Here is a 27148-nt window from a genome sequence, read left to right as displayed (position 1 = left end):
GCTAGGCAAGAACACTGTCTCACTGCATTCCTGTTTCCTCAAGACACTCCTCAGCCATGGGCCTGAGATCCTTCATTTTTATTGCCGCTAGAGCAGCCATTTACCGTGCTCTTTATTAAAAACCATATTTCAGGAGGCAGGACAGTGGAGGCAAGGATGGAGCTGGAGGCTGGGGGCACAGTAGAAGAGATGGAGAGCAGAAGCATAGGACTGCATGTGCTGAAAGCTGCTGCCCGGATGCAGGGGGGGTTGAACCGAAGCTGTGTCTGACACCTTGTCAAGCAGACAGGCCACCATAGACATGACATACTGCAGCTTCATCCCGTTTACTGCACTGAGGAAATGGAGAGGGACGGGAGACAGCTTGCGCTCTGGCCACTAGCTCACTGAACCGAACAGAAATGCTGTTGACTGAGAGATGGAGCTGCATTAGGTCAAACAGTACTGGGACAACCCAAGCCAAATGCTCCAGCGTAGGCCAATGCATTTCAGTGACCAGTGGCCCATTACATCATGTGACAGTCAACCTACCGGCAGGCTTCTCTACTGATGCAGAAAGGAAAGATTTTTTTTAAAAACATCCTACTTCTTGTCTTCTCTGATCTATTCTAGTATTTCTGTGTGGGGTCTGGTCTTTCAATGCAAATCATCCTGCAAAAAACCACATGGTTTGGCCCACGCTAGCATGTAACAATGCTGTCTATTTCTGTAGAGGAATGCTAGGAGTAAGTGACAGTCAGTACGGAAAGAAATCTGACATCAATTGTTTGAGTCATTTTTAATATGTGAAGCCTTGCTGCTTTTCCTAGTATCCCAGGGCTGTCCACCACTTAGGTCCAGACTTAAGTATCTCAACAACTATTACCATGATGTTTGGTACACACATTCGTGTTTCCCTTAGGATGATTTTTGATAACTTTGGTAATCCCTAACTTTTCATCTAGTGGCATTATCTGGTCAAAAATGTAATTTTTCAAAAGCTAATGACATCCCCATCAGCCTCAGCTGTACTGTGTGTTTAGTGCTGATTAGCAAATGTTAGCATGCAAACACAGAAAGCTAAGATGGTGAACGTGGAAAACATTTACTCTGTTCTTTCTAGACATTACTTTGCTAGCATTGTCATTATGAGGTGTCAGCATGCTAATGTTAGCATTAACTCAGATGGACACAAGTAGCCAACATTAGTTACTGTCACAATGTGGGCACTGGGCGTAAAAATGACAACTGCATTGGTTGCAACAACAGTTTTGTAGCACTATTTAGGTGTGATACAGGGCCTGTATTCATCCGGGACTGTTGATCTGACAAAATAAGACTGTGATGGGCATGTCTGCTATTTTAAATAAAACAAAAACATCAAGAGATTATTTGATCATGAAAATGATTCTAAACACTTCAGCACTTGTTCTTTGTGATTTTTTCCATTTCAAGCATTGGTGTAGGTGATGTGCCACATCTTAAAAAGTGTGACTGTCTGTTTGTGCAGAACTTATCCCCATCTATAGGTAAACTCTTTCTTAGGCATTAGAGAACCAATGAAATTATAGTAGTCTCCATTAGGCGGTGAGGTGTGGTTTTAGAGTGGTGCTAAGTAGTGGGGAAGTGCTGACAAGACGGAGGACTTATGTGCCTTTCTATCCATTACCGGTCTGTGTACCTGTCTGCTCTGTAGCCCAGGACCAGCTACTGTAACATCTCCCTCCATGGCAGGAAGTGCTCTCTGGATCAGGCGCCTGTATGGTGGTACCCTGAGGATGCAGTAAATCCATTCAGCATTGATCTTTTTCCATTTAGACGGAAGATAAACATTTTATATCAGGAAACCATATTCATATGAAGGGATGGGTGAAAATGCAACATTATAACGGTGGAGTAAAGTGATGCTCTGTGTCTCCTTTGTCAATAAGCACCATGAAACGGGTATATACTCACTTCACTGTGAGCTTTTCAACAGAATGGTAGAAACAGACATGTCAGCAGCACTCTGGCTGAGTGATAAACCCCTTGGCAACCCAACGTAGAGTATTCTTTAAAATAACGGACTGCAACGCCTCCCCACCGGAGAGCTGGGTGGGTACAAGGAGGACAGCAACAAATGATAAGGACACTGTTAACATGCTGTGTGTAGTGTGCTGACGTTAAATGTGTGTGAGGCTGTGTGCGTGTGTTTTAATGGCTTTCTCTAACACGTGCATATGCAGACAGTGACTGAGAACGACACTAAACGCAGCGGTAATTGTGGGCTGATGGAAAGCTCCACTGACAGAAACCAAGAAAAAACAAATTAATGGGATCCTTATCAGTTAAGACTTACAGAGGTTGACGTGCCAGGGCGTTGGCTGGTCATTGTGATAAATGCTTGTTATTGGCTGTGCCCTATGGAGCATTTAACAGGCGTTACCATTTAAGCTTAATGTGGGGCTCCTCTTTGACCTTGGTGAGGGGAATCCTGTCACAAGCCTTTGCAGGTGGTGTAAATATCAAAAACAGCGCCCTCTTTGCTAATTTGGTTGGAAAGACTTACATTTTATGCCGTCATTACTCTGCACAATGTGCATGCATAGTCACATGTATTCAGGTTGAGTCTCTGGGCATGCCCTTGTGTACGTGTCTTCAGTGTTTTGACACTCGAGTCTTTCTGTATCGTGCAGGGACTTTTTGCCCTAGGACTGCAACACTGTCCTGAGCCATAGCAGGATCCAGAGAGTCTTGGCATTCCTTTGCCTTTTCTGACCGAAAAGAGTGATGGCTTGATTCTGCTCATTGATTTTTCTTCACAAAGCAGCAGTGTGTCAGGACTGATAGGGAGAAGGGTTGAGGAGAAGTGGCCTCTGGGGTCATTTACAAGGCAGTTACGTGACTAGATCCTAAGCAGTTAAAAAAGATGGGATTATCTTTTGAGGAAACGGTGTGTAATCCTTGTAAACATTTTTCCTTCAGATGTACATACAGCCACTGAAAAGTATCAGAGCGTAACAATTCTGTGTTTGCAATTTTTCTCTTTTAATCTTCTGTTGTTTTTCTGCAAATGCAATCTTTTTGAATTTGTATCTTTTGTCTCCCCCTAAACCCCCTCCTTTTTTCTGAACCTTAGGTCCGCTCACAAAAAAACATGATGAGTCTACAATGAACAGACCACGGGATGAAGGTATTTTAATGCATGTTTTTTTCCTTATGCTCCATTTTTTCAAGCTCTGTGGGGAATGTTGTGCTTGTATCTGAATTGATAATCACCTTAGACTCATCGCTCTATGTGCACATTACATTGTCCATGTTAACTGCTTTTATTAGCACACAAATCTGCCACTCCTTCTCACAGTCACACATTTATCTAAAATGCAAGAGCTACATACAGAGTGGTTGTTCTTCATGCCTCACTGTCAAAAATGCAGCTCTTTGCACAGAGAGCTAATTTACTTTCCTTTCTCAGTTGCTATGTGGTTGATCAACCACACGCTGATGTTCTGACTATCCTGTGTGATGCATCACTGAAAATCAATATTCAGTCCTTTTGCACCTGCGCTTTTATTCTTGTACCGAACTCCTTATGAAACGGTCTGCTGAATTATTGTCCTTCATAATGTTATTGGGCTTTTTCCAAGTCTCCATTTTAAAAGAAAAAAAAACTGGAGGATTTCTGCGTATATTCACTATCAGCTTTACATTTTCAAGTTCACTGCAGTCAAATGGAGATGCTCTCACTGCTCTCTACTGATGCAGCCACAATCCATGCAGACAGCGTGTGCATCTGTTTCTGTACACATGCCCAGACATACTGTATATTACATAGCTTTAAGCACACATAGACTGCATTACATTTGTGCATTGTGTGTCTACTCAAGCGCAGTGCATGTGCAAATCTACGCCTGAGTGCATGTGCTCTAATTTGTGCCAATGTGTGTGGCTTTTTTTTTTTCTTTTTTTTTTTTGTATTTTGGGCTCTGTGCTATTTGGGTATTGAATTCTCTCTCCCTTGCATCTCTAATTGCTATGGTTTAAAAAGAGACAGATGTAGCTAATCCAATTGTGTGGTTTCTTAACGGTGAAAACAGAAGGAAGGATTCATGCAGGATTGCCTAGGAGAGGGAGCAGAATGATAGAATAGAGATGAAAGAAAAGGAAAAGCTGAGCACTGCGAGAGCACAGGGGAGGGCAATGAGGGGGAGAGAAGGGAAAAAAATAGTCATAATGAAGACAAGTGCATGATGAAATGACATTTACAAAGCTTTGAAAGTGAGAGAGATGTAGAGAAAGAGAGATTGAGAGGGTGGATGAGTAGGAGACTGGTAGAGCTTGACATTTATGCCGACACCTGATGGATCTTGACAGGATCAGGAGGGTTCGGGTAGGACTGAATTCCTCACTTAATTGCTCAGGTATGGATTGGACACAGGCTCCCAAACACTGTTTTCAAAATACTATTATTAGCATCTTGTTTTTTGTTCAAAGTTATTTGCAAGAGACTGCATTGCTTGGGCGTGGGTTTGGATGCAAAAAATATTCAAGTGCTGAGTCAGGCTGAAACTTTTACGCCCAAATCAATTGAGATTTCCATAAGAGAATGAATGAGAGAAGACCAGAATAATGGAAAACCAAAAAGTAGGCAGTTTCTATTGGGAGGTAAGACATTACATTGAGAATAGAAGTGAGGGTGGGTGGATATTGAGGAGGATAGTATCAGGTTAGGTAGAAAAGAGAGGAGTGAATAATGTGCCAGTGTTTTGGAGGCAGGCAGGAAAGACAGTGAGCTCCTTGTTGGCCATATAGGCTTTGGATTTGGGCTGAGTGAAACACTTTCACCCTGCGACCCTGCACCCCTAATCACCCCTCTGTTTGTGCCGAGCCCTCTCTAGTCATTCTACCATGCCTCTCACTACAACACACATCCAACTCTGTAAGCGTCTTTTATAATTTATTTTTTATTTTATCACAGGTTGTTGCACAAAAGTCATTATCTCGTGCAAAAAAAAGGAGTCATATCTTCAATTTGGTTATCATCACCTGAGGTCGCCTTGCCAGACACCTCACCAAAGTACTTGCCATGTGTCTATTTTTAAAAGTAATAGTCAGAATAAAAGTCAGACAAATATTCTTTTTAAGCCTACCTGAGTGAAGTCTATAGCCCCAAAAATGTTGTTTGAATAAAATGTGATGAGATGTAGAAGTTTTCTTCTTCAACACTATTTGAACCTTTTCCTATCCACTTTATTAAGCATTGTAGGTATGCATGAGCTTTTTATCTTTTATTCCAAAATGAATGGATTTTTATTTCCATATAGTTGGGTTTTTTTGCCTTACTTCCAGCCTCTTTTGGATTTAGCAAATATTTCAGTTATAACTTTTCATTTTTCCAAGGTTTCTGTGGTTCTGACAAAAAAATTTCACTCATTCTGTTATTCACAGTATAGTGATGAACAAAAAACTAAAAGTGAAACAAAGGAGTCAGAACAAGTTTGCAAGTTTAGTCCTGTAGCACTTAATATGTAATGACCTTGCTGTTCCGTAACACTGTACGATTACTTTGTGTACTCTTAAACTACTTAAAGGGAAACTGATATTTTTTTTACCTATTTTCCTGTTTTTGTATCTAAGTGACTAATGGGGACACCAATTTTTTAAATTGGTCAAGTATTGAGTGAGAGTGCTGGCGGCAGGTTCTATTATTTTCATTCACCCACTTAGTCATTATATACACATTACTGATGATTATTTTAGAACTTGTCAATGTGTAAATATTTTTGATATTTGATTTTCTCCTTATTAGCCAGCCCGAGCTTGGTGTTATTGAAAAGATGTTCAACTTCATTGCTAAATATTTAGCTGATTCCAATAATGTGGGAGATTTTAGAAGGAGCCTTCTCCTTGTGTGAGAAAAAGGTAGACCCAATAACAAACAAACTGGATCAAGCAAATGCTAAAGAAAATGTTTAATTTCTCTCAAGGGTTTTTTCATAATTTTTATCATCATTAGTAACTTAGATGCAAAAACATGTGAAAAAAGGGACCAGGTTGAAAAATACCAATGTTTCCCTTTAAAAGCATTGAGCTGTATGATAACATTATTGGTTAAGATTGCAAGCTGCTGGATTTTTACTGTCCAGTACAACAATAGATACCAATTTAACTTTCTAATCAAAAGAAAAACCACAGTCATGTTTCTGCCTTTTGGAAAAAAACAATGAAAGAAAAAATATTTCCTGGTCAAGGCTAGTGGAGCATAGGCTAGCTTGAAAAGGTGGCTCCTTGTTATAGGCACAATTCATGATTTAAAGATGAGCAAAAGAGTCACTCAACTTTATCTATATAGCACTTTCCCCAAAATGAAGTTGTTCCAAAGTGCTTTATGGCATTGGTTTTCAATATTTTCATGTCAAGGACCCTTAGTTAGGCTGGGTCCTTAGTCAATTAAATAGTGAAAATTAATTATTTTTCTGGAGACCTCCTGGAACAACCTCAAGGATTTCTGGGACCCCTGGTAGAGAACCACTGCCCTACAGCGCAGAAAGAGAAAAGCAAAAACTACAAAATGTATTGACAGGCTAAATTTGAAACTAAATTTAAAAGGGTTCTCCACCAATTTTACACACCAATGCTTCAAGATGATGGAAGTACTGGTGCAAAAAAGTTGTTTGAAGCCTTTTGTGGCTCCAGAGGGAGCTTTGTGAAAGGTAACAAATTACCTTAGGTGATGTCACTTGAGTCAGTGTTAGTTGGGGCAGAGGACTACAAGTTTGAAAATGAAAGAAGTTGAAAGAAGTTAGCTACCAGACCTCTGTAACCTGCTCTCTGCTGAGGCTAAAAGCTCCATTAGCTGCTTAACCTCCAATTTAACTGTAGGCAGTCATGTTGCATTGTGGGTAATGTAGGTGTCAGACTAAGAGGAATAAGGTGGAATAAAAAAGACTAAATCTCCAGTGCTTAATCAGTGCAGACTCTCAAATTGTTTTTGATGTTTGACAGATAAAATGTTCATTAAATATGTTAACATCTGTGATCTGTGTAAACACAGCAGTAAAACAAGCATTTCAAAGTTTAAAATGGCTTCTACAAGTTATTTTTCTCTCAGGATTTAATTTATGGTATGAGTGTTACTGTGGGCCTGCTGATATGTCACTCCTCTATACTGTCCTGGTAATGCCGGGATAATTGAACTTGTTTACATATCCTCTGGGAAATCAGCAGAGCTACAGAATACACCAGAGAAGAGCAGAAAAAGAGCAGCGCGTCAGAGTGTACGACTGAAAATCTTTATTTTTAGCCCGTCTGTTTGTGTCATACGTATGATCCATAAAAGATCTCTGAATGTGTGAAGCCATATGTGCCATTTTCCCATGTTCACTTGTATGTGTGTGTGTGTGTGTGTGTGTGTGTGTATGTGTGTGTGTGCGATGGTGAGTGACGCACCCAAGTGCATGTGTAACCTGAGATTCAGGTGGTGATGCAGGCGGGTGTGCAAATACGTGAGTAGAATTTGTTACCACGGCAACAGGCATTCAGTGAGTCGGTGCGATGGAATGGCTGGTGCAGTTCTATTAGCGAGAAGCAGTTTCCATAGCGACTCAACATCGCAGCTGCCTATGCAAGAGTTTGTGTGTGTGTGTGTGTGTGTGTATGTGTGTGTGTGTGTGTGTGTGTGTCTGCATGAATATGGTGTGAATCCTGTGTTCATTAGCGTACCTCACTATGTATGACTTGCTTTCATATTTTTTCATCCTTGCTTTCGTGTTTTTGTGGTGTGAACCTCCCATCCATGTCTCTACCCCCGTCCGTTCTCTCACACTGCCCTATTTTCATCTCCTGTCGTACCCCTCCTTTATCTCTCTTCCTCTCCTCCTATCTCTCTCTCCCTCTCTGTTCCCCATCTATGAGTGCTGAAGCTCATCAGGGTAAACAGATGCTGTGGCTGTTATTTATGTTTCCACTTGGTCTGGCTTTCATACAAATTATCCACAGGCCCTGCACAGTGCAGACGCTCAGCCTAACTGGGCTGCACTGGCAGCTCTCTCAGCCTTATCCACGCTCAGACACTCAGACCATACCACAGACGCTGTGATGGGGGGGGTTCAGAACGGGGGGGTTTGGGGCTGACAGAGTGAACCATAGCAACACACTGATGGGCACAGAGACACCAATAACAGATAGGGCATCGGAACTGGCTGCACCATTTGCTCCACACATGGAGGGGAATAGGAGTTTGGGAAGGTACCATCACTGCACAGGACAGGGGAAACACACATCACAGAATGAAGTACAGAGGATAAGTCCAGTGGGGGCAATTGAAATACTTGCTGCCAACTTAACGGCAGTCCACTGAAAATGTTTCATACTTAGTATCTTAGTCCTCTTTTTTCATCACTGGCTGTAGGGGGTTAGAAAAAGGTGCATATGGATCTTCAAAGACTGCGGCAGTTATTCAAATCTGGAGCTGTCACTTTAAAATGGGCTGATTACCTGTTGCCTGTGAACACTTTAGCTCAGAGGGAACTCTTAAAAATTCTGACTGTGTGGTTAAGGATTTTACCAAAGAATGCATTAGAGAAAAACTAATGAACGACATCGTTTGTCTTTGTTGTGCAGATATTCGGGATCGCCGTAAGAAGCCAGTGATGCTGTTCATCCATGGAGGCTCCTACATGGAGGGCTCAGGCAACATGTTTGATGGCAGTGTTCTTGCTGCCTATGGAAATGTCATTGTGGTCACCATGAACTATCGGCTTGGTGTGCTCGGTAAGTTTTGTGTGCCAAATCCTGCTGGCTTTATTATGGATGTTTAGATATCCACATTCAGTACTATGAAATGTACCAGAGCTATAAAAAAATAATAAAAAAACAGATCCACGATCAGATGGGGAAGAAATCAACTGCGTGTTCGGATGTATTTTTGGTTTTTTAAAAAGGGGAAAAAATCATATTCTGTGTGGCCAGAGCTTCATTTCAACTTTTTGCTGTGGTATTGAAAGAGGTAATGAGTATCTTTTTTTCTTTTTTAGGATCGTATTGAAAGGTACAATGCATATATAAGGTCAAAATCTGTCAAAAACACCCAATTTAAAACCCCTCCTTCTTGCAGTTCCTGCAGGCTAAATAGGTCTTAGACTGTCTATTCTCATGCACTGGATATCAACTGTGAATATAAGCCTGTCATTGGTGGCGTCTCTCACGCAGCATTCTCCTACTTCTCCTCTATGTCCACTAATTAATTTGCAGGGGCACCATTGTTGCATCCTACACTGCTCCCTCCAAGACAGTTGTGATTGGTTTAAAGAATAAAAAACAAGCTGGAGCAAGTTGCAGCCAGACCTTTCTCCAATGCTGACACAGCACTATAGAGATTGGCTTGGCTATACCAAACTATACTGTATATTGTACATCACAACGCATATGAATGTCAGTTTAGACCTGCATGGCATATGAGTACTATAAAAATGCTGTTTGAGTTTATGACATAAAACAGGCTCTTATCTCAAATTACTTCAGGTTATGCAGCCGAAATAAAATCGAGGGGAAAGTACAGACAGCATGCACAAGAGATGTTGTAAAAGAACAAATTTTATGTCAGTACATATATCAAAAACTCACATTCCTGGCCTTTGGGCGGCTGTGGCTCAGTTGGTAGAGCGGCCATCAATTGATCGGAAGGATGGTGGTTCGATCCCTGACCATGGCAGCCTACATGTCAAAGTACTGAACACTGAACCCCAAATGCCTCACCGATGCTGTGTTCATCGGTGTGGGAATGAATTCCAAATGGTGGCAGGTGGCACCAGTGTGCCCTGGTAGTCTCGGCCACCAGTATGAATGTGTGTGTGAATGGGTGAATGAGTGTTGTGTGAAGTGTAAAGCGCTTTGGATAAAAGCTATATAAGTGCACTCCATTTATCATTTTGCTATGAGGGTTTCTATTAATGTTCTTAAATTTAGACATGGCTTCCCAAAGCTGTAATTAAGAGCCAATCAATCAATCAACAAATCATTCAAACTTTATTTGTATAGCACTTCATACAAATAACATGTAACACAAAGTGCTTCACACAAAATAACCCCCCCAAACTCCACACAACCTAACCTCCCATAGACCAAGCAATTACGGAATAAATGATTAATACTGGTGGTAAGAACAACATTTAATAACAATCAAAAGCTTGCAAAGTAAAAACAAGAACTGAGGAAACGCTTTCTTAAACCTCATCAATTTACAGTGAGGAAACGCCAGATAAAATTATATAAATATATAAAATGACATTTTTTTAAAAAGGATACTAAAAATGAATAATAGATAATAACAATTATAAAATAGTAACAATAATAAATATTATTATTTTTATCATTACATCATGAAACCTAATAAAAGACTATACTAAAAATAAATAAATAAATAAATATTTATGCATAGGAACACCCTTAAGAGTGGTGTGATGTCACTTGACTGTGATACTAAAGTAAATTCCAGATAATAAAAAAAACAGTGATGTGGTGTATTTGGCTGTCTGTAAGCAATGCTTTGTATAAAAAAATGCATAAATCCTAAAGTGCAAATGTTGTAAACTACATTGAGAAATTTTATACTTTTTTCCAAAATTTTCAGTTCAAAACCAAACCTCAGCCAGACGAGGTTAAAACAGTGTCCAAAAGTGCATTGCCTGGTAGTTCAGGACGTGGTGTACAAGGGAACATCATAGAATTATTTTTTGCATTCGATTTTTTTTTTAATTTTCATCGATTTTTGGGAATAATTAAAGCATCTTCTCTGCAAAAAGAAAAAGAACTACCCTTGTGAATACTGTAGAATGGGCTCCGGGTCAATGGCTGGTGTATTAAAGTGACTGTACACAGAATGATTCAAGTCAAAAAAGTGGATTTGGTTTTAAGTTACTCTTTAAGATGCTTTGGGGGAATAAGCAGAACTTAACGCTAAAATTAGGACCTGACTCTGACCCAAGACTCAAAGCCATGTTTTTGCTTTGTTGCATTCTGACAGATGCAATACTAATCCTCAAAAACACATTGCCTACACTCTGTGTCCCTCAGTAACAGGGTCGAGGTCAGGTAGCAGAAGTCGAATGCACGTCTGATAATACAGACTGAACTACAATCTACTATTCTACTGGTCTTAGAAAACAGCTACAGTACAGTCTTTGTGTGAACCGCTCTTTGATCTGAGTGTTGTTTCTGTGCACCCGGGATTTTATAATAAAGCACAAACAGGTGTGTTTACTGTGTTCACTTAGCCTGAAAATTAATTTTTTCAATTAATTAATTGTTGTATTAATATGCACTTCTGCAGAAAAAGCAGCCAGGATCTGACTCATTATACTTCAGAGACACCACAGACCACTTAATGCCTTTGGTGTACATTCAGCTATTGGAAACAGAATTGAAATGTGTGTTTGTTGCTTTCAGTGTATTTTTGGATTAAGGGGGTTTCTATTTGTCCATTCTGTTGGAGCTTTGCAGTGCTTGCATGGCCTGTGACTGTGGGCTGAGCTGTGTGTGTGTGTGTGTGTGTGTGTGTGTGTGTGCGTGTGTGTGTGTGTGTGTGCGTGTGTGTGTGTGTGTGTGTGCGTGTGTGTGTGTGTGTGTATCCTGCCGTTGTGCTGCTGGATATCAGTGGACTCAAGTATTTACATTTGCCGTCATCTTTTGGAGGTGTTTGCACACAGACTATCTGACGCTGGCATTGCGGCTGCCAGGTTGGGTAATCAGATCTTGTTTATTGCATCACGCCTGTTTCAACATATCAGAATAATGATAAACAGAGAAATGGGAGTAGTTTAGGAGGCTGTCCAAGAGTTGCAGCGAGTATTAGCAGAGGGTAACATGATCCAGAGCGTTATTGAGAGTGCCAATGGAGAGGGGACAAGGACAAACTGAGAGTTAGTGGAATGAGGACCTGAACCTGCAGCTTTATCCTGCTCCATTTCCACTTGTTATGTGGTTTTTCACAGCTGGCAGACAAATCGTGACTGTTAACAAATTGGGCGTGAGATTCAGCTCACACTTTGAAATCAGGTTTGTTGGATGTACTATTAAATTACACGTTAATGGAAATGCTCTTCTAGGGTATCTTTGTTTGCCTCCTTTACAGACATCCTGACCTCGTCGATGTACATTAGCTGTGATTCATGTTGGAGATGTTTGAAGTGCACTCATGCATTGTACAGTATGTTTATTGCAGTGAACTCCCATACGCTATTATTAAAATGTATATAAAATACATAGAAGTGGAGAGCAATCATGCTGAGTGATTATGAGGGATGACGCAGTGTCCTCGATTCCCAACATTGTTGAAAATTTTGGTATGTGGGCGATTGTGTGCTCTCTCTCTCTCTCTCTCTCTCTCTCTCTCTCTCTCTCTCTCTCTCTCTCTCTCTCTCTCAGATATGCTTTAAATGGGTTACTGTACTAAGGCGATTATCCTTGTGTGTGTGTGTGTGTTTGTTTGTATTGTTTGTGTAGCATAAACATGCATGTTTGCCCATGTGCACAAAAATATCTCCTTGTGCATGTGAAAATTCGTAAGTGTGTGTATGTGTGTGTATGATTGCGCTACTTGGTTGCGTGCCATGCGTAAAATATATATATGAATAATGCACTATCCATCTGCATTTTTAATGGTCCTCCTCTCTGACACTGTGAATTTGAGTCAAAGTGAGAAACACAAGCGTACCGTATTTTAATAGTTTTATGTTCTAATCTTAAGTATTATCCTTTACTTACACACACAGGAGCTTACACATGCCAACCTCATTTCATACAATGCCTGCGCCTTTAAGAGAGTGATAGGGAGTCAGGAATAAGGGAAGAGCAGGGAATAGAGACAGATGAGCGAGGGAGAATCATAGAGAGACAGTGAGGGAAAAGGAAACAGAAGGGGGGAGATGGAACAGTCTAAAAATAAACCGTCAGAAATGCTTTTTTAAATCTGCAGTGATGCAAAGTATTCATTCACGTAAACGCTCCTGCAGTGTGACCACAGCACCTTTCCATATGGTTTAACGCCGTATGCTTCTACTCCACTACGACACATGCACATGTAATTTCCCAGCAAATTACATACTTTTCTTATTAATTTATGAGACGCCCTGTCGTGGCAGAGTGAAATGGGTGAATGAGAGGAAGATGTCTGCAGCACATAGCCCGGTTCAGAGGTCTGGTGACAGTTGAGATTCCAGATTGCTCCTCAGCTCACCTTCTTCTACCTTCCTCCTGCTCCAGGCCCAGAGAGCCTTCTGATTTGTGTTGCATAGCCATCTGTTCAGACTAATTAACTAATTAACTAATTAATGAACTCTGGGGAAAGGCCCACCATCGTGGGCTCTGAGAACATTTTTCACCTCAGGAAGAGAGATGAAACGCTTCTTCTGGAAACGTTTCTCTGTGCATTCTACCCAATTTCAGCTTTTTACTTCTAAATAAGAGCAACCTATTTAATAGTAAAACCCACAGCTTTTATGCAGAGTAAAATTTAGCGTTTATTTTGTTATTACCCTGTCAAAATGTACTTTCATATTGTGCTGGATGATACTTTGTGACTCAATATAACTCAGTTACTAAAACCGGATTAAAAACAGTTTTAGAAAAGTTCGAAACAAACTAATCGTGCTGTCCATGTTCTTAAAATGAGTCATGTTTTGTCTAACTAGATCAATACTGGTGGTCTAATTGATTTGTGGTCTATTGATTAGATTAGTTTACCACTAAGAAGAAGTGCAACAAGCTGTAAACACGACACCGACATAATTTCACCTTAAAACATTTATACAGTGTTTATGTTAGCAAACAGAGGCCTATCTACACATTATTATTCAAAGTTGTGTTTCGTATGTTTCTGAAGCTCTAGTTAACTTTCTTAGTCTACTATTTAAGTACTGGGCAGGAAGCTTTTATTGTCTTCTTTATCTTCCTTCTGTTTTATCAACCTTTTGCAATTAACCTAAAGAAATGTAATGCAAATCAATACTCAATATATGTTTAAATGTATTCACTCTAGCTTAACCAACTAAAAATCGTGTGCTTATGTACCCTGTTTGTGACACCCTGCTAAACACTGTTTTATCTGTTACATAATAAATATAATTTATGTATTTTTTATAAGCCCATGCACATGAGAACATTTTTAGCACAACTCATGTCAAACAGTATCCGCTAATTCTGCTTAGCCCAGTGAACCTTTGGAATCGGTTTAAATTGTGTTGCCCGTTGTTCTTGAAAAACATCCCGTTGAATATGACATAAACAGTATTTTTAGCCAGCAAAGATTTTGCTGTCAGTTAATTTCAGCCTGCTTCCTTCTCACAACTCAGCTGTCCCTAAATACAAATGAAACACACCTCCCACTCCCTGCACAGAGCCACAATCTTCCCACTCTGCAAGCTATCGTTAACTCTTCTTTCCCTACATTTTTCCTACAGTGCACAACTGTGATGACAGCACAGAAAAACGTAATAGTTTAGTGTCATTCTTATTGTGACTATAGGTTCACATGCAAACCACAATTTTGGTAATTACATTTAAACATAAGAAAAAATGTATTCCCTTTGCAAAAATAGCTAGAATATGCTTAATGTTTTCCCTGATATCTGGCCTTATTTCAAGTTTGATTGTATAGAGAGTGGTAGAAAGGTAAAATGGTGTGGGTTTGGGGCCAAGAACAGTTGCCTTTTTTATATAGGCAAAGTTCACATTGAGCACTAATGACTTATAGATATGTTGACTGAAACTGACACCAATCTGCCTCCCAGGCTGGCAGCCAGCTGCACAGCTGGACCAATCAAATACAAGGAAGATAATGAATGCAGCGAGTCACACTCGGTGCTCGACATCTTACACACCACATTAAGTGTCAAAAGATCAAGGTCTCCAGAGTACTACAGTACCTGAAATATAAGTATATACGTTATATAACTCTCCTTAAACTCCAGAACAACCTTAGAACATACCAACTTTTTTTTAGCATCGAAGTGATCCACTAATATCTTTCTGTTCATGTATGGGTACATTGTGGAGAGGAATTGGTAGTAGTGAATTTGGTATTTAGTGCTAGTTTGCCAAATTTAAGGCAAAAAAAAAATAGGCATAGCCTTTTCAAGGGCACTCATTAAAATACTTGGAAAATTTCAACTCAACCAAGTGTTATTGGAGGATGTTACAAGACAACAAGTCACTTTTGTGGTTGTGTTGTCTTTTGTGTTTCATGTTTTTATGTTGCAAATCACAATTGAGTCAATTGAGTTATTATTATTGTATAAATATTATACTGAATAGTCGGATGCCATGGCGTCACTATCTGTGATATAGCCTGATCTTCACTGATTAGTTGGGAGAAATCCATGTGGTTCTACGACCTCACTGAGAGGCATCGGGACCCAATTTGGATGTCCGCTGAAGTTACCAGATTTGGTCCTTTGCCCGATAAAGTAAGTTAAAATTATAACAGTTTAATCTACTCAAACACTATGCCGCCATCCATCCAACCGCACACTGGAAAATTCTTTCTTATATTTCTCAAAAACCTTGAGTGTTGCCAGTAAATTTGTACTGATGGTATAATATCCACATTTCAAAAAACTGCTTTATGTCTGTATCATTAGCTTTGTAATTAGAAGGTCTTCCTGTAAACAGGGCTTTAATTCATTTAATGTGATCCATTTTTAATTCTCACTGACTGATTTTCATCAGTGATAAGTCGTTTCTGAAATGGAACTTTCTTTGAAGAGCTTTGAAACGTCTTTGTGTCACTGTGATGTTTGAAGCATTGCTTTTCAAATTTGCATGACAGCCTGGTTTTACTGCACAGCTTGGTACCATTTCAATGGACCTTTGAGAGTAAAAATTGAGTGAGATAAGTAAGGTAATAAATACAATGACATTGGAAGCCTATGGGCGGTGTGCTAAAATGACATTAGTTCAGCAGGAGGAAGCCCAATTACAATTTCATTTCATTTCATTTCTGGGTATACTTGACAAAGAGGGATGCATAATTGAAATGGACTTGCCGGCAGGTTGTCAGATTGAGCTTCCAGCGCCAACGAGGAGATTTAAAAGATTTGTGTAAAAATGTTGATAATCCAATGAGCAAAAGGTGATATATACAGCAGCAGATCTTTGAATCAAAGAATGGAAATGATCATGAGAAGGTTGCCTCCAGAGGGTGCTAGCAAACATTTAATGTGGAGCAATTCAATAATGAAGAAGAAAAAATGCCATTAAATTACCATATTAGCATGTATATAAACTCACTATTATTCAATGTATGTGTTGTTCACGTAGACTCTTGTGAGAATGGGACATTACACTATACAGTTCTACAGGATTATACAGGATTTACTAACTTGTACACCAGATTCAATGCTTTTATTTGCAGAAGAACTTTTGAAAATATTTTAGAATGAGATAAGCTTAAGTTATCAGTACATAGTCCATACTGTATAGAGATATTCATCAATGGCTACATTCATGCACAACAGAAATCCCCAAGGTTGCCCCACAATACCGAATAATAAATCCACTTTATTTCAATCTTAAAAAACGGATTCTTTGGTATTCAGTGTGCAGGACACATTCACCATCTGCTAAAGTTTGTATTTCCTATTTTGTAATATTACTTTTGCTTGATTCATTTTGTGACTCACTGCTCTGTTTCCTCTCTTCAGTCACCTTTTCTGTGTGTATAAAAAGACAATATCTTCCCTCTGATTTTTGACAACTCTAATCATCGCCCGTGTGACGTCATAGTGTAATTATATAATATGCCCTTCAATATATTCCTTTCCCCTCTGTCATGTAGGATCTGACAGTAGCTTTGGGCAATATTCAGCTTAATAACTGTCTTATGTCTGGATTTTTTTTAACCCTCCCCCATACCCCCATTCCCTCCCTCTCCTCTTGTTCTCTCTTCACTGTTCACAGAAATATGTTCAGTGACCCACTGCAGTCATTCTGTTCGGTCCTGAAAATTACTCTGCAGATGCATGTTCCCGTCTCAGTAGTCAAACAGTCAGATGACTGACCGCACTTCAGTTCTGGAGTGTGGATTTGTGAACAGAGTAGACATTTACAGAGATGGTCGACAACAGAGAATGTACTGAATAAAGCTTTTTAATATAGTGCACTAAATACACTACACAAAATATTACATTTAAAAATAAATCCTTCTGATGCATGTCTCTATACTAATACATCTTCCTGGTGCAGATGCAATGCAATATCAATAAGGGATAACGGCTTTTACCATGACTCATCTCATCAGCGTACATTAGAGAAACACTAAGTGCTCCAACTCTTTTTTTTTGTTTGCATCTGGTGGTAGTGTGCATTATGCTTTCATCATTTCATACAGATAGAGATACACTTTTTGAAGGAGTCTCCTGTGAAAATACAAGCGGAAGCAGCACTTATGATTAGACTATCTTGAAGGACTTTTTGCAGGACACTCTGCATGATACAGCATACTTTTAAATATTTCTGTTTTAAATTTCCCTCCTTTAGTTACTCACCACTCCTCTGTTTTCTTTCATCCATTCATCTCCCTGTCTCCAGCCTGTATCTTTACTTAGAGGTTGATGACTCTCCTCACAGTTCCTTGGCCGTTACCTAAAGCAAGTGTTGAATATGCATGAGTTCAGCCTCATAAACTGCTGCTCTCAGCGCTAAAGTCAGTAGGAAGCCCAACTCAGCAGATGGGGGGAGGGGAGGGGGATCAGAAAGAAAACTTGCTAAAAGAGAAAGAGAAGAAGAGGGAACTTGTTTGACTTATCTTCAATGGTGAAAGATAAACCACATTTCCTCTCTTCATGTTGCCCTTGCAAAGAGAGTGACAGGAGGTATAAACTAGCATGCTAGCTTGAGCTAGCATGCTAGTTTATACATTCAACTCATTCAACTGTGTGTGTGTGTGTGTGTGTGTGTGTGTGTATTGAATTTGTTTTTGTGTTCATGTGCGTATGCATGCAGCTGTTTTTGTACTTGAATATGGAAGTGTTTGAATGTGTGTATGCAAGTGCTTTTGTGAGTGTCTGTCCATATCATTTTGCCTGAAGCTCTGGACAGTTGCCAGGCAACTGTGGCAGGCAGCTCCGCACTCAGCTGGGCAGCCACGGAGCAGACACTTCCACATGCCTATGGTTTTGATAAGTGGCACAGGTCAGTGCTGATACGTTACCAGGTCAGAGTCACATCAGGCTAAGAGCCAGTCAATTGCTGGGATGATTTAAGGATAATACAATTACACAATAACATGTAAACTATATCTCAATTACTGGGAGTAATCCTATTAATGTAACATTCTGCCACCACATTGATATGGTGTAACCCCTTAACAATCCAAATGCCAATACACTGATATGTTGTAATGGAGGTAAATAATGCTACAAACTATGAATCAATTTTGCCAAGAGAAAACTGACATGGCCCTTTTAAAAGTGGTTCCTTGACCTCTGACCTCAAGATATCTGAATGAAGATGGGTTCTATGGTTAACAATGAATTTCCCCTTTACAGACATGCCCACTTTATGATAATACCACACAATTTGGGTAAAAAATTATTCAGTTTTATGTCATTTTTGCCTTTTTTTTAACTTTTCTATATACTGTGGTCCCTTAATGGATGAGGAATTGCATAAATTGGGTATGATTGGGAAGCCAGATCTCTTGTAATCAAATGAGCTCAATTTTAGTCATGTGTGATGATGTTAGTCCTCATTGTAGCCATTGTGTTATAGTAAGAGCATTCTTGAATACTTGACCTCACGGTATAAAATGACCTGTTGTGACCTCTATGATCACAGCCTCATGGAACTTTATAACCAAATGGTAAAGACGTTGGTTATGTTGACAAAAAGCAACTTCCAGAACATTAATAATTACCGTCCAATCTCCAAAATGTCAAAGGATTAGATTAGTGCCAAATGAAAGCATGATTTTTTTCCTATGGTGCTTCTCAAGGTCTTGGTGTCTTAGTGTGGTATCTTGGAGGGATTCTTGTCCATTTTAAAGGGATCGTGGGGGGTTAGAGGAATAAGATTTCTATGTTTCTAACACTAATCACTACACTGTGTCAGCCCAGAGCAGCTGTAGTTTCTTATAAATTTGGTAATCCTATTATCTCTAGATCACAATTTAATCAAACTGTGGTTTCTCATGATTATTATCTCATTATCATTAGGTAAGAAGAAGGATAATTGGTGGGTCACTGTTTGTGGTTACATATTGAGCTAATATCATCACGTACTCGAGCATGAATTTGTTCTCTCAGGATAGAAGATAATTTACTTGTGAGTGATGAATCTGAGATCATGTAAAAGAATAAATACAGATATGGCTGCTCTAAGCAACTATGTTATTTGCTTAGTAAGTGCAACATCCTCGTCTGTGGATCAATATGAAAACATTTTGTTGAGTGTTTTCATCCCTAAAGCTGGACATCCAGATAAAGGCACAGACATAATGTACATTTTGATGAGGTTTACGTTAATCTACTGAAGTTTTGATTATTGCTGTTCATGCAGACATGGAGACAGGAGACAGGACAATGGCGTTCATGTCCCTTGTGAAAACATAAGTGAGTTTTGATTCACGTTTTCAAAGTAACTTACGTTTTTTTAATGCCACTGCCGTGGCTCGCGTTTTGTGAATCACATAACTTAAATTCTTCCCACCCTCAAAACTACCTCACTTCCGGTATTTAAATATACATTTATTTAATGTTTAAACTATCTTTTATAATGCCTAACCAGGAAGTTTTTTGCCCTAAACCTAGATCAGTGGTTTTGTAATATGAATTAACAGAAACTGCAGCCTTTTTTACAAACACGAACCGTACGTGTATGTATAATGATGTGTGTGCTATTTTTAGGACGCTCCGCTGTACTGCTAGCCGCTTTTGTCAAACGATCTATTCCTTCGTTTAGGGTGAAGATCTTGTTGCAAAGAAATACTGTCCATACTGTAAGATGCTGGCACAGCAGCAAAGCATTTATTAATGGCAGCCAACAAGTCTCTCTTTTTATCTCCAAGGAAGTTGAGTTTTCTGTGCAGTTTGTTTGTCTGTCTGTCTGTCTGTCTGCAGGAATACAGATAAAGTATTAGCACGATTTTCATGAAATTAGGTGGAAGGGCGTAGCATGGGCTAAGAAGAACCCATTCCATTTTGGAACGGATCTGAATTATGTACAAATTACATTTGTGTCAATATTGCAAGACTGTGCTGCACTCATGTACAGTCAGAATAATCTGAATAAATACATTAGTTCCTGATCATTTCCTTTGCTCGTCATTGTCACGCAAATACTGGAAACGGCTTTCAACTTCTTTAAACACTACACAATATAATACAAATAAGTTGAAATAAACAACAAAATGCCACTTCCCAACTCAGAAATGGGACCATGTATATGTCACATTTGCACATAAACATTGTCCAAATGTGAACCACAACAATATATTTGGACAGTACTCTAGTTAAAACAGATAAAGCCATCAAATACTACAGGCTTAAAGTGTAAGTACACTAAAGAGTGTGGAGTAAGATGTGTGTGCTGATTATTGTAGAGAGGTCAGTTTTACAGGTTATCACCACCATCACCATCATCATTACCATCACCATCATCACCATCATCATCATCACTTACATTATAATAATCAACAATAAAAATGAATCTGCAGTTCAACACACTTCAAAAACGTGCTGACTGTCCTCTTTTACCATCTGCCTCTGTGTACTCCCTATACTGTACTTTACGGCTGTCCCACTCGCTCCAACAGCACTTTAGAACTTGCAGCTCACTTTTTAAATTCCCACACCAAGAATCACAACAGTAGTCAAAAAAATACTAAAATGTGGTCTTGTGCCATAGAGACACATCATAACCAGCACAGTTTCTGTGGACAGTGAAGAGGACACCAGGCTCCTGTTTGTGTGTGAATAACTGAGTTATCAAGATCAGAATGTGGACAATTTGAATCTAAAATGTTTTGGTTCTTTGAAGCTCGCTTGATTTAAATCTGCAAATATTGAACAGGTTTTCCAGGCCAAACTGTCAAAAGGCCAGACCCATTGACAGTTAGCTGGATCTGTGAATCATATAAATGAAGTAGTTTTCAAAAACAATTAGATCACTTATAGACAATAAATATGTGTTTTTAGATAAGAACATGCGGTTTATTGTGAAATCAGCATGATCTGTAATTATTATAATTCAAATATCATAATGAAAACTTACCAATACTTATAAATAATAAAACAAATTTTCTCACTTCTGTCACATATAGCGTGGTTTGGTGTCTATACCAGAATAAATAGCAGCAGAAATCGGGTTTGGTATGGTGAAAATCTTAAGGATCATTTTAAAACTTTAAAAGGTTGTGTTTCAGCTTGTTTCTTCTGCCAGATAAATAGTTATTGCAAGTTTAATTGAGGAAAAACAACGTCATCATTTTCAGAAATTTTGCTCATGCAGCAGAGATGGCATAAAAAATGTAAACAAATAAATAAATAATAACAGTCTAATAATATTTACAACTGTTAATATAAGAAACTTGAGATGAATAGGCCACCTTGAAGGTGGGTGTAAATTATTATTATTTTTATTTTTCATCATATCCTCTAACCCAAGAGCAACTAATCTGAGGACTGTGCAGTTCACAGAAATCATTTTTGCATGTTTTCTGGGTATTGAAGTCATCCAAACCTTCCTTGTTGCAGGGTGAAATATCTCAGTGCTGCCTGAAACACATGTGACGTACTGTAATTCACTATCACAAGAACAAAGAATTGTGTGTGTGCCTGTGTGTGTGACATTTTGTTCAGTTTTTTTTATCTTGTTGTGGGTGTGCACCTACTGGGTAAATGTGTGTCCTCGAAGTAGGTGAAACATGCCTTCTGTTGCTCTCCTCCTCTCTCTGCTGACAAGTTCTCTTAACTGTGTTGTATTTCCAGCGTGGGTATTAAAAAATGAGTAATTTGGCAAAGCTTTCGTTGTGAAATCTCCTCAGACTTGCAATGAGTTGGAGGCTGAGAAGTTCCTGACAATGACAGGATGCCATTTTCTGTTTCTGTGGGATATTTTCTTTTTAGAAAATGCGATAAACGCACAGGATTATGTTATCCTGTGCTCCAGAATCTCTGCCCTGCTCCTCTTTCAGCACATAATCAGTTTTTTCTTTTTCTTTTCCTCTCTGTGTTTGTTCTAATTTACCCTGCAGGGTTTCTGAGCACAGGGGACCAGTCTGCTAAGGGGAACTATGGCTTGTTGGATCAGATCCAGGCCCTGCGCTGGCTCACTGAAAACATTGGCCACTTTGGAGGAGACCCAGAGAGAATCACCATCTTTGGCTCGGGAGCTGGTGCCGCCTGTGTGAACCTTCTCATCCTCTCCCACCACTCCGAGGGTGAGGTTCTTTTACTGTCCTTGTCACATTAGTAGTCATATACCCTGCTCAAAGGGGATTAACATTTCAGGACAGTGTGGGTAGTGTATTTCTTCACAGAGCATGTTAATAATTTCAATGAACATCCTAAACCAGATTTTTTTTTAAAAGCAGTATTATTATTCTCCCAAGTGAAGAGATGCAATATTCAGAAATGAGTCATCCAGTATTTGCAGCAATATCGTGTCCATATAGTTTTTCAATAAACATGCAAAACTGCAAAGATTGAGTGATGTGAAAGAAAGCAGATTGTAAATTTGGACAGTGCTAGAGTCGACAGATGGATGGAAACACGGGGTTATTTGCCATAAAACTATTATTCACCTTGGGACACCAGCCCTTTACTAATCCCAAATAACGTCACTCAGTGAGGGACTAAGATCACTGAACTGCACTGACAAAATTATCCCTCTCCAATAAAACTAATCCCCTCTGGACAGAGCATTCAGAATATATATATGTGTGTGTGTATATATATATATATATATATACACAGTTGCCCATACAGTTGGAATAATTTTGTTTTCAGACACATTCCTCTGTAGATTGTGGTTTAATTTTCATTGTGATATGTTTGGAAGAGATTAATAAAGTTTAGAGAATATATACACTTTATCTGTCAATAATTAATCACATGGTCACAGTCCTTTCATGGAAAGAGGTAAAATATGTTTTTACATATTTTTTTCCAACTTCATGGGCGACAGTGTATATGTTTATATTTAACTTGACTGTTACTTTCGTGATGTGCTAAAATGGTTGAATTGTTTAAAACACCTGATCTAATTTTAATGTGAATACAAAAGCAAGGGATGTACAAACAAACTTTTTGTTTTTAAACCATGCCTTCCCTGCATAATAATCCACCCCAATGGTTCCTGGTTGAATAAAATCTACAAATTTTGCAGATGAATATTGAACCAAACAGTGAATAGAAATTCAGTGTGCTAGTTGGTAAAGTTAATCGATTATTTTGTTCAAAAGTAACATTTTCTCTTATTTTAGGTTTTCAGTGGAAAAAAAGACACATATGACTATTATATCATGCATGGATTCTGGGTTTATTAACACATCTTAGTCCCATAGTTAGTATCTTTTCTGGCTAAAAATGTTTTTGATGGGTTTTTTTGTCTCTATGTCTTTTGAACTTGATTGGTACCATACCCACATGTCACCCCTTCAAGTGAATCTGGTGTGGCACAGGTGGCTTACAGCCTTTGGAGGATAGGGGAGTGTTTTCAAGTAGATCTAACTATACGGCAGATTCTTGGTCAGTACAATAACAGTCATTATTTACGACCAATTCACAGCTAGATATTGTGAGATCTGGAAACTGTATTAAATTACTATGAAACCAGCCACTGTAAGACCAGTCGCGTTATAACTGCATATTTAACAGGGCTTAAAATATGGTGGCTTAGATGTTTATTGAAAGAAACATGCTATTGAAATACTGAAAAAATAATTTCATCTGTTGAAATGCTCTAGATAACTTACAATAAAAAAAAACACCCTTGGCCTGTCCTCGAGGCCCCACCTCAAGATCGACTCCAGCTTACCATTTATTAAGGACTATAGTGTTCTTTCTTGTGTTTGTTTTTGAATGGCAGATCTCTTAAATACCCACCAGATGTTTGATCACTAATCCTCTGATGTGAGTATAGCTCAGAAGGTGAATGGCACTTTATACCTTTCCAAGAATTCAGATTATGTTATTACTGAACTGTTAACCTTCATGCTGAAAAACTGACCTTGGACTGGTGAAATTAAAACATTAAAAAAACAAACTGATTCATCTCCACGTATAAATGAAAAATCTTTTTTGTTTGACTTGACTCGGAAAACCTTCAGGAGGACACGGATAAGCATGTCAATAATTAGTTAGTATCGGCCAGTTTGGGCTGTATTGCATGCAGCATAGACAGACAAAGACAAATACTCAAGCACGACTAGTGTTCAAATTATAATGTTGGTGGGTGGTGTCTTATTAAAAACACATCATAGTAAATAAAAAAAAGGTTCATGTACATATATATGGTGTTACTACAAAGTTTCCTTAAGAATTGGGTAGTTTTTGGATCTCTTAATTTGGCTTATTTTGCCCAAATAATGGTAAGTTTTTACTCATTTGCACAGTTGTCATGTCAAAAAATAAAGGTTGAATATCCATGTTATCGTTTTGGGTTGTTATGCATGGATCTGAGGCAAAACTCCTCTTCTACTCCATTTTGAAGTCTGGCTGTAACACCACAAAGTGCAGAAAAAAAGTTGGTGAGTGAACAGTTCTTAAAGGTACTGTGTGTGTGCAGAGAGATGAGATGAGGGGTAGAGCTGGAGCTGCAGCTGAGAGGCTTCTTAATTGATTTCACAGGGAGAGGAGCGGGGGTGGGGCACATGCAGAATATGGGGGGGCTTAATTATTAATGACAGAATCTGCAGATAAAACAGAGGGACAGCAAGCCACTTTACATAACAGTGCAGCGGTGCAACAGTGCGAGCAGTTTTCTTTCTCTCTGTCTCTCTTTCGTGCTTTATCCAACACGGCCCATCAAGCCCACTGCTGTGTGTAGAGCTGCCACCATCTTTCTTGCTGCGGTCTCCCGTTGTATGTAATGGAAGCACTTCATTTTCCTACCCTTATGTTCATAAAGATTTTCTCCGTCTATGAAAAGCAGCAGAATATCTGCTTCATCTTGCTTCCTATGTAATAACCTACAATTGCTCCTCCTCCAACATATGCATTATTGAAAACACTCACGCTGTAAGGCCTTGAAGGCCCCATCAGCTGCTAGCAAAAGTGTGTCAGAGGGAAAAAAAATCACAGCATGAATCGAGAGAGAATAAGTGATTGTATGTTTTCTATTGAAGCTTTATGGGCGCTATGTGGTCCTGCTGTGTGTAGGTCTGTTCCAGAGGGCCATCGCTCAGAGTGGCTCAGCCATCTCCAGCTGGGCAGTCAACTACCGGCCCATGATGTACACCAAGATCCTGGCCAAGAAGGTTGGCTGCACTCTGGGGGACATGGCTGAGTTGGTGGACTGCCTGAGGAGGAAGAGCTTCCGGGAGCTAGTGGACCAAGACATCCAGCCTGCACGCTACCACATCGCCTTCGGACCGGTGGTAGATGGGGACGTGGTGCCCGATGACCCAGAGATCCTCATGCAGCAGGTCAGAGCTGACTTCACTGCACGTCATCCAGTGAATGATCCACTTGGGGCAGCTGTGGCTCAGCTGGTAGAGTCGGTTGGCCCCCAACCGAAGGCGGTTCGATCCCTGTCCGTCGCGGCCTACATGTCAAAGTATCCTTGAGCAAGATACTGAACCCCAAATTGCTCCCGATGCTGTGTTCATCGGTGTGTGAATGAATTCCCAATGGTGGCAGGTGGGACCGTTTAGGGTAGCCTCTGCCACCAGTATGACTGTGTGTGTGAAAGGGTGAATGAGCGCAGTCTGTAGTGCTTTGAGTGGTCGCAAAGCGACTAGAAAAGCGCTATATAAGTGCAGGTCCATTTACCATTTACTTGTTTCCCCAAATAAATTCCTATTATACTTTTTTTAAAAACTAACGAAATAATGAAAACTAGAATTGAAAAAACATTTTCATTAACTGAAATACATAACGAGAGTTTTTAAAGGAAACGTTAACTAACTGAAACTGTATTGTGTGGTTACAAAACTAACTAAAAATAACTAAAGTTATAGTGAAAATGTACTTGGTTTTCATCTTTGTTCGACTTTTTTCATACAAAAGCCTTTTTGTTGGTATGAAGTCTATCTATTTAGCTCTGACCAAATAGCTGCTGGTAAGTGAACATGCATGAACACATTGATAAATATGTTTACTGAGACTGGGATGTCTACAGGTCTGTGTGAGTCAATTGCCTTCAAAAAGTTCAGCACTTAACTTGAACCAAAATTCAAAATACCCAGAGCTGCAAGAGCTAATAACCGTTTTTGGGCCAAGATAGGCAAAGGAAATAAATTGTGTAAGCCAAAATAAGAATTGTGACCTTTTTGAATCTCGCACCCAACAAACACCCTATTACAAAAAATAAATCTAACACTAAAACTAATTAAAACTAAACTAAAATCAACCATTAAAAAAAAAACTAATAAAAACTCACCCTGAAAACAAAATTAACTGAATTTGAAAGCTAAATTAAAACTAAAACTAATGACAAATCCAAGACTAGTATAACCTTGTTTTGTATGTGGAACTGCCCTCAATAACTGCTAGTGCTGTCATGTCATGCTGTGTGTTTGTTGTGACACCAGGGCGAGTTCCTGAACTACGACATATTGCTGGGAGTCAACCAGGGAGAGGGCCTGAAGTTTGTGGATGACAGCGAAGGAGAAGATGGAATATCAGCAGCATCGTTTGACTACACCATCTCCAACTTTGTAGACAATCTGTACGGATACCCTGATGGTGAGACCCAATCTTTTTTACTTCAAAATGAGTAATTTGTTTAAATCTCAAACGTTAACATGTTTTTGGCCTCTACAGCACTGAGAAGTCTGATTTTAAAACTACAAAAAAGATGGCAAAGCAAAGAACTCCAGAAGCCCATACAGTATAAAAAAGTTGTGCATTGAAAATTATTAAATATCCAGTGTGTAAGATTTAGTTTTGAAGGTGAGGTTACAGATTACAACAACTTAAATACTCCTTCACTTTACGCTGCATGCAGAGAAAATGGGAGATAATAAGCTAGCATG

The 27148-nt window shown here is 39.2% G+C and overlaps 1 protein-coding gene across 1 annotated transcript in view; it reads left to right on the top strand.

Moving 5' to 3' along the window:
- nlgn2b (neuroligin 2b) overlaps positions 1-27148 on the top strand; it is a 65711-nt gene that overhangs the window by 31331 nt on the left and 7232 nt on the right. Inside the window, exons 3-7 of the mRNA XM_059351235.1 lie at positions 3098-3151; positions 8581-8730; positions 22205-22390; positions 25332-25597; positions 26705-26858. Of these exons, the coding sequence (XP_059207218.1) occupies positions 3098-3151; positions 8581-8730; positions 22205-22390; positions 25332-25597; positions 26705-26858 (810 nt within the window). The remainder of the gene's footprint in view (positions 1-3097; positions 3152-8580; positions 8731-22204; positions 22391-25331; positions 25598-26704; positions 26859-27148) is intronic.

This window comes from Centropristis striata, chromosome 15 (genome assembly GCF_030273125.1).
Source record: "Centropristis striata isolate RG_2023a ecotype Rhode Island chromosome 15, C.striata_1.0, whole genome shotgun sequence".
In the NCBI taxonomy this organism is placed as follows: Eukaryota; Metazoa; Chordata; class Actinopteri; order Perciformes; family Serranidae; genus Centropristis; species Centropristis striata.
The sequence above is the reverse complement of the archived record's forward strand: the minus strand, read 5'-3'. Positions and strand labels throughout refer to the sequence as shown.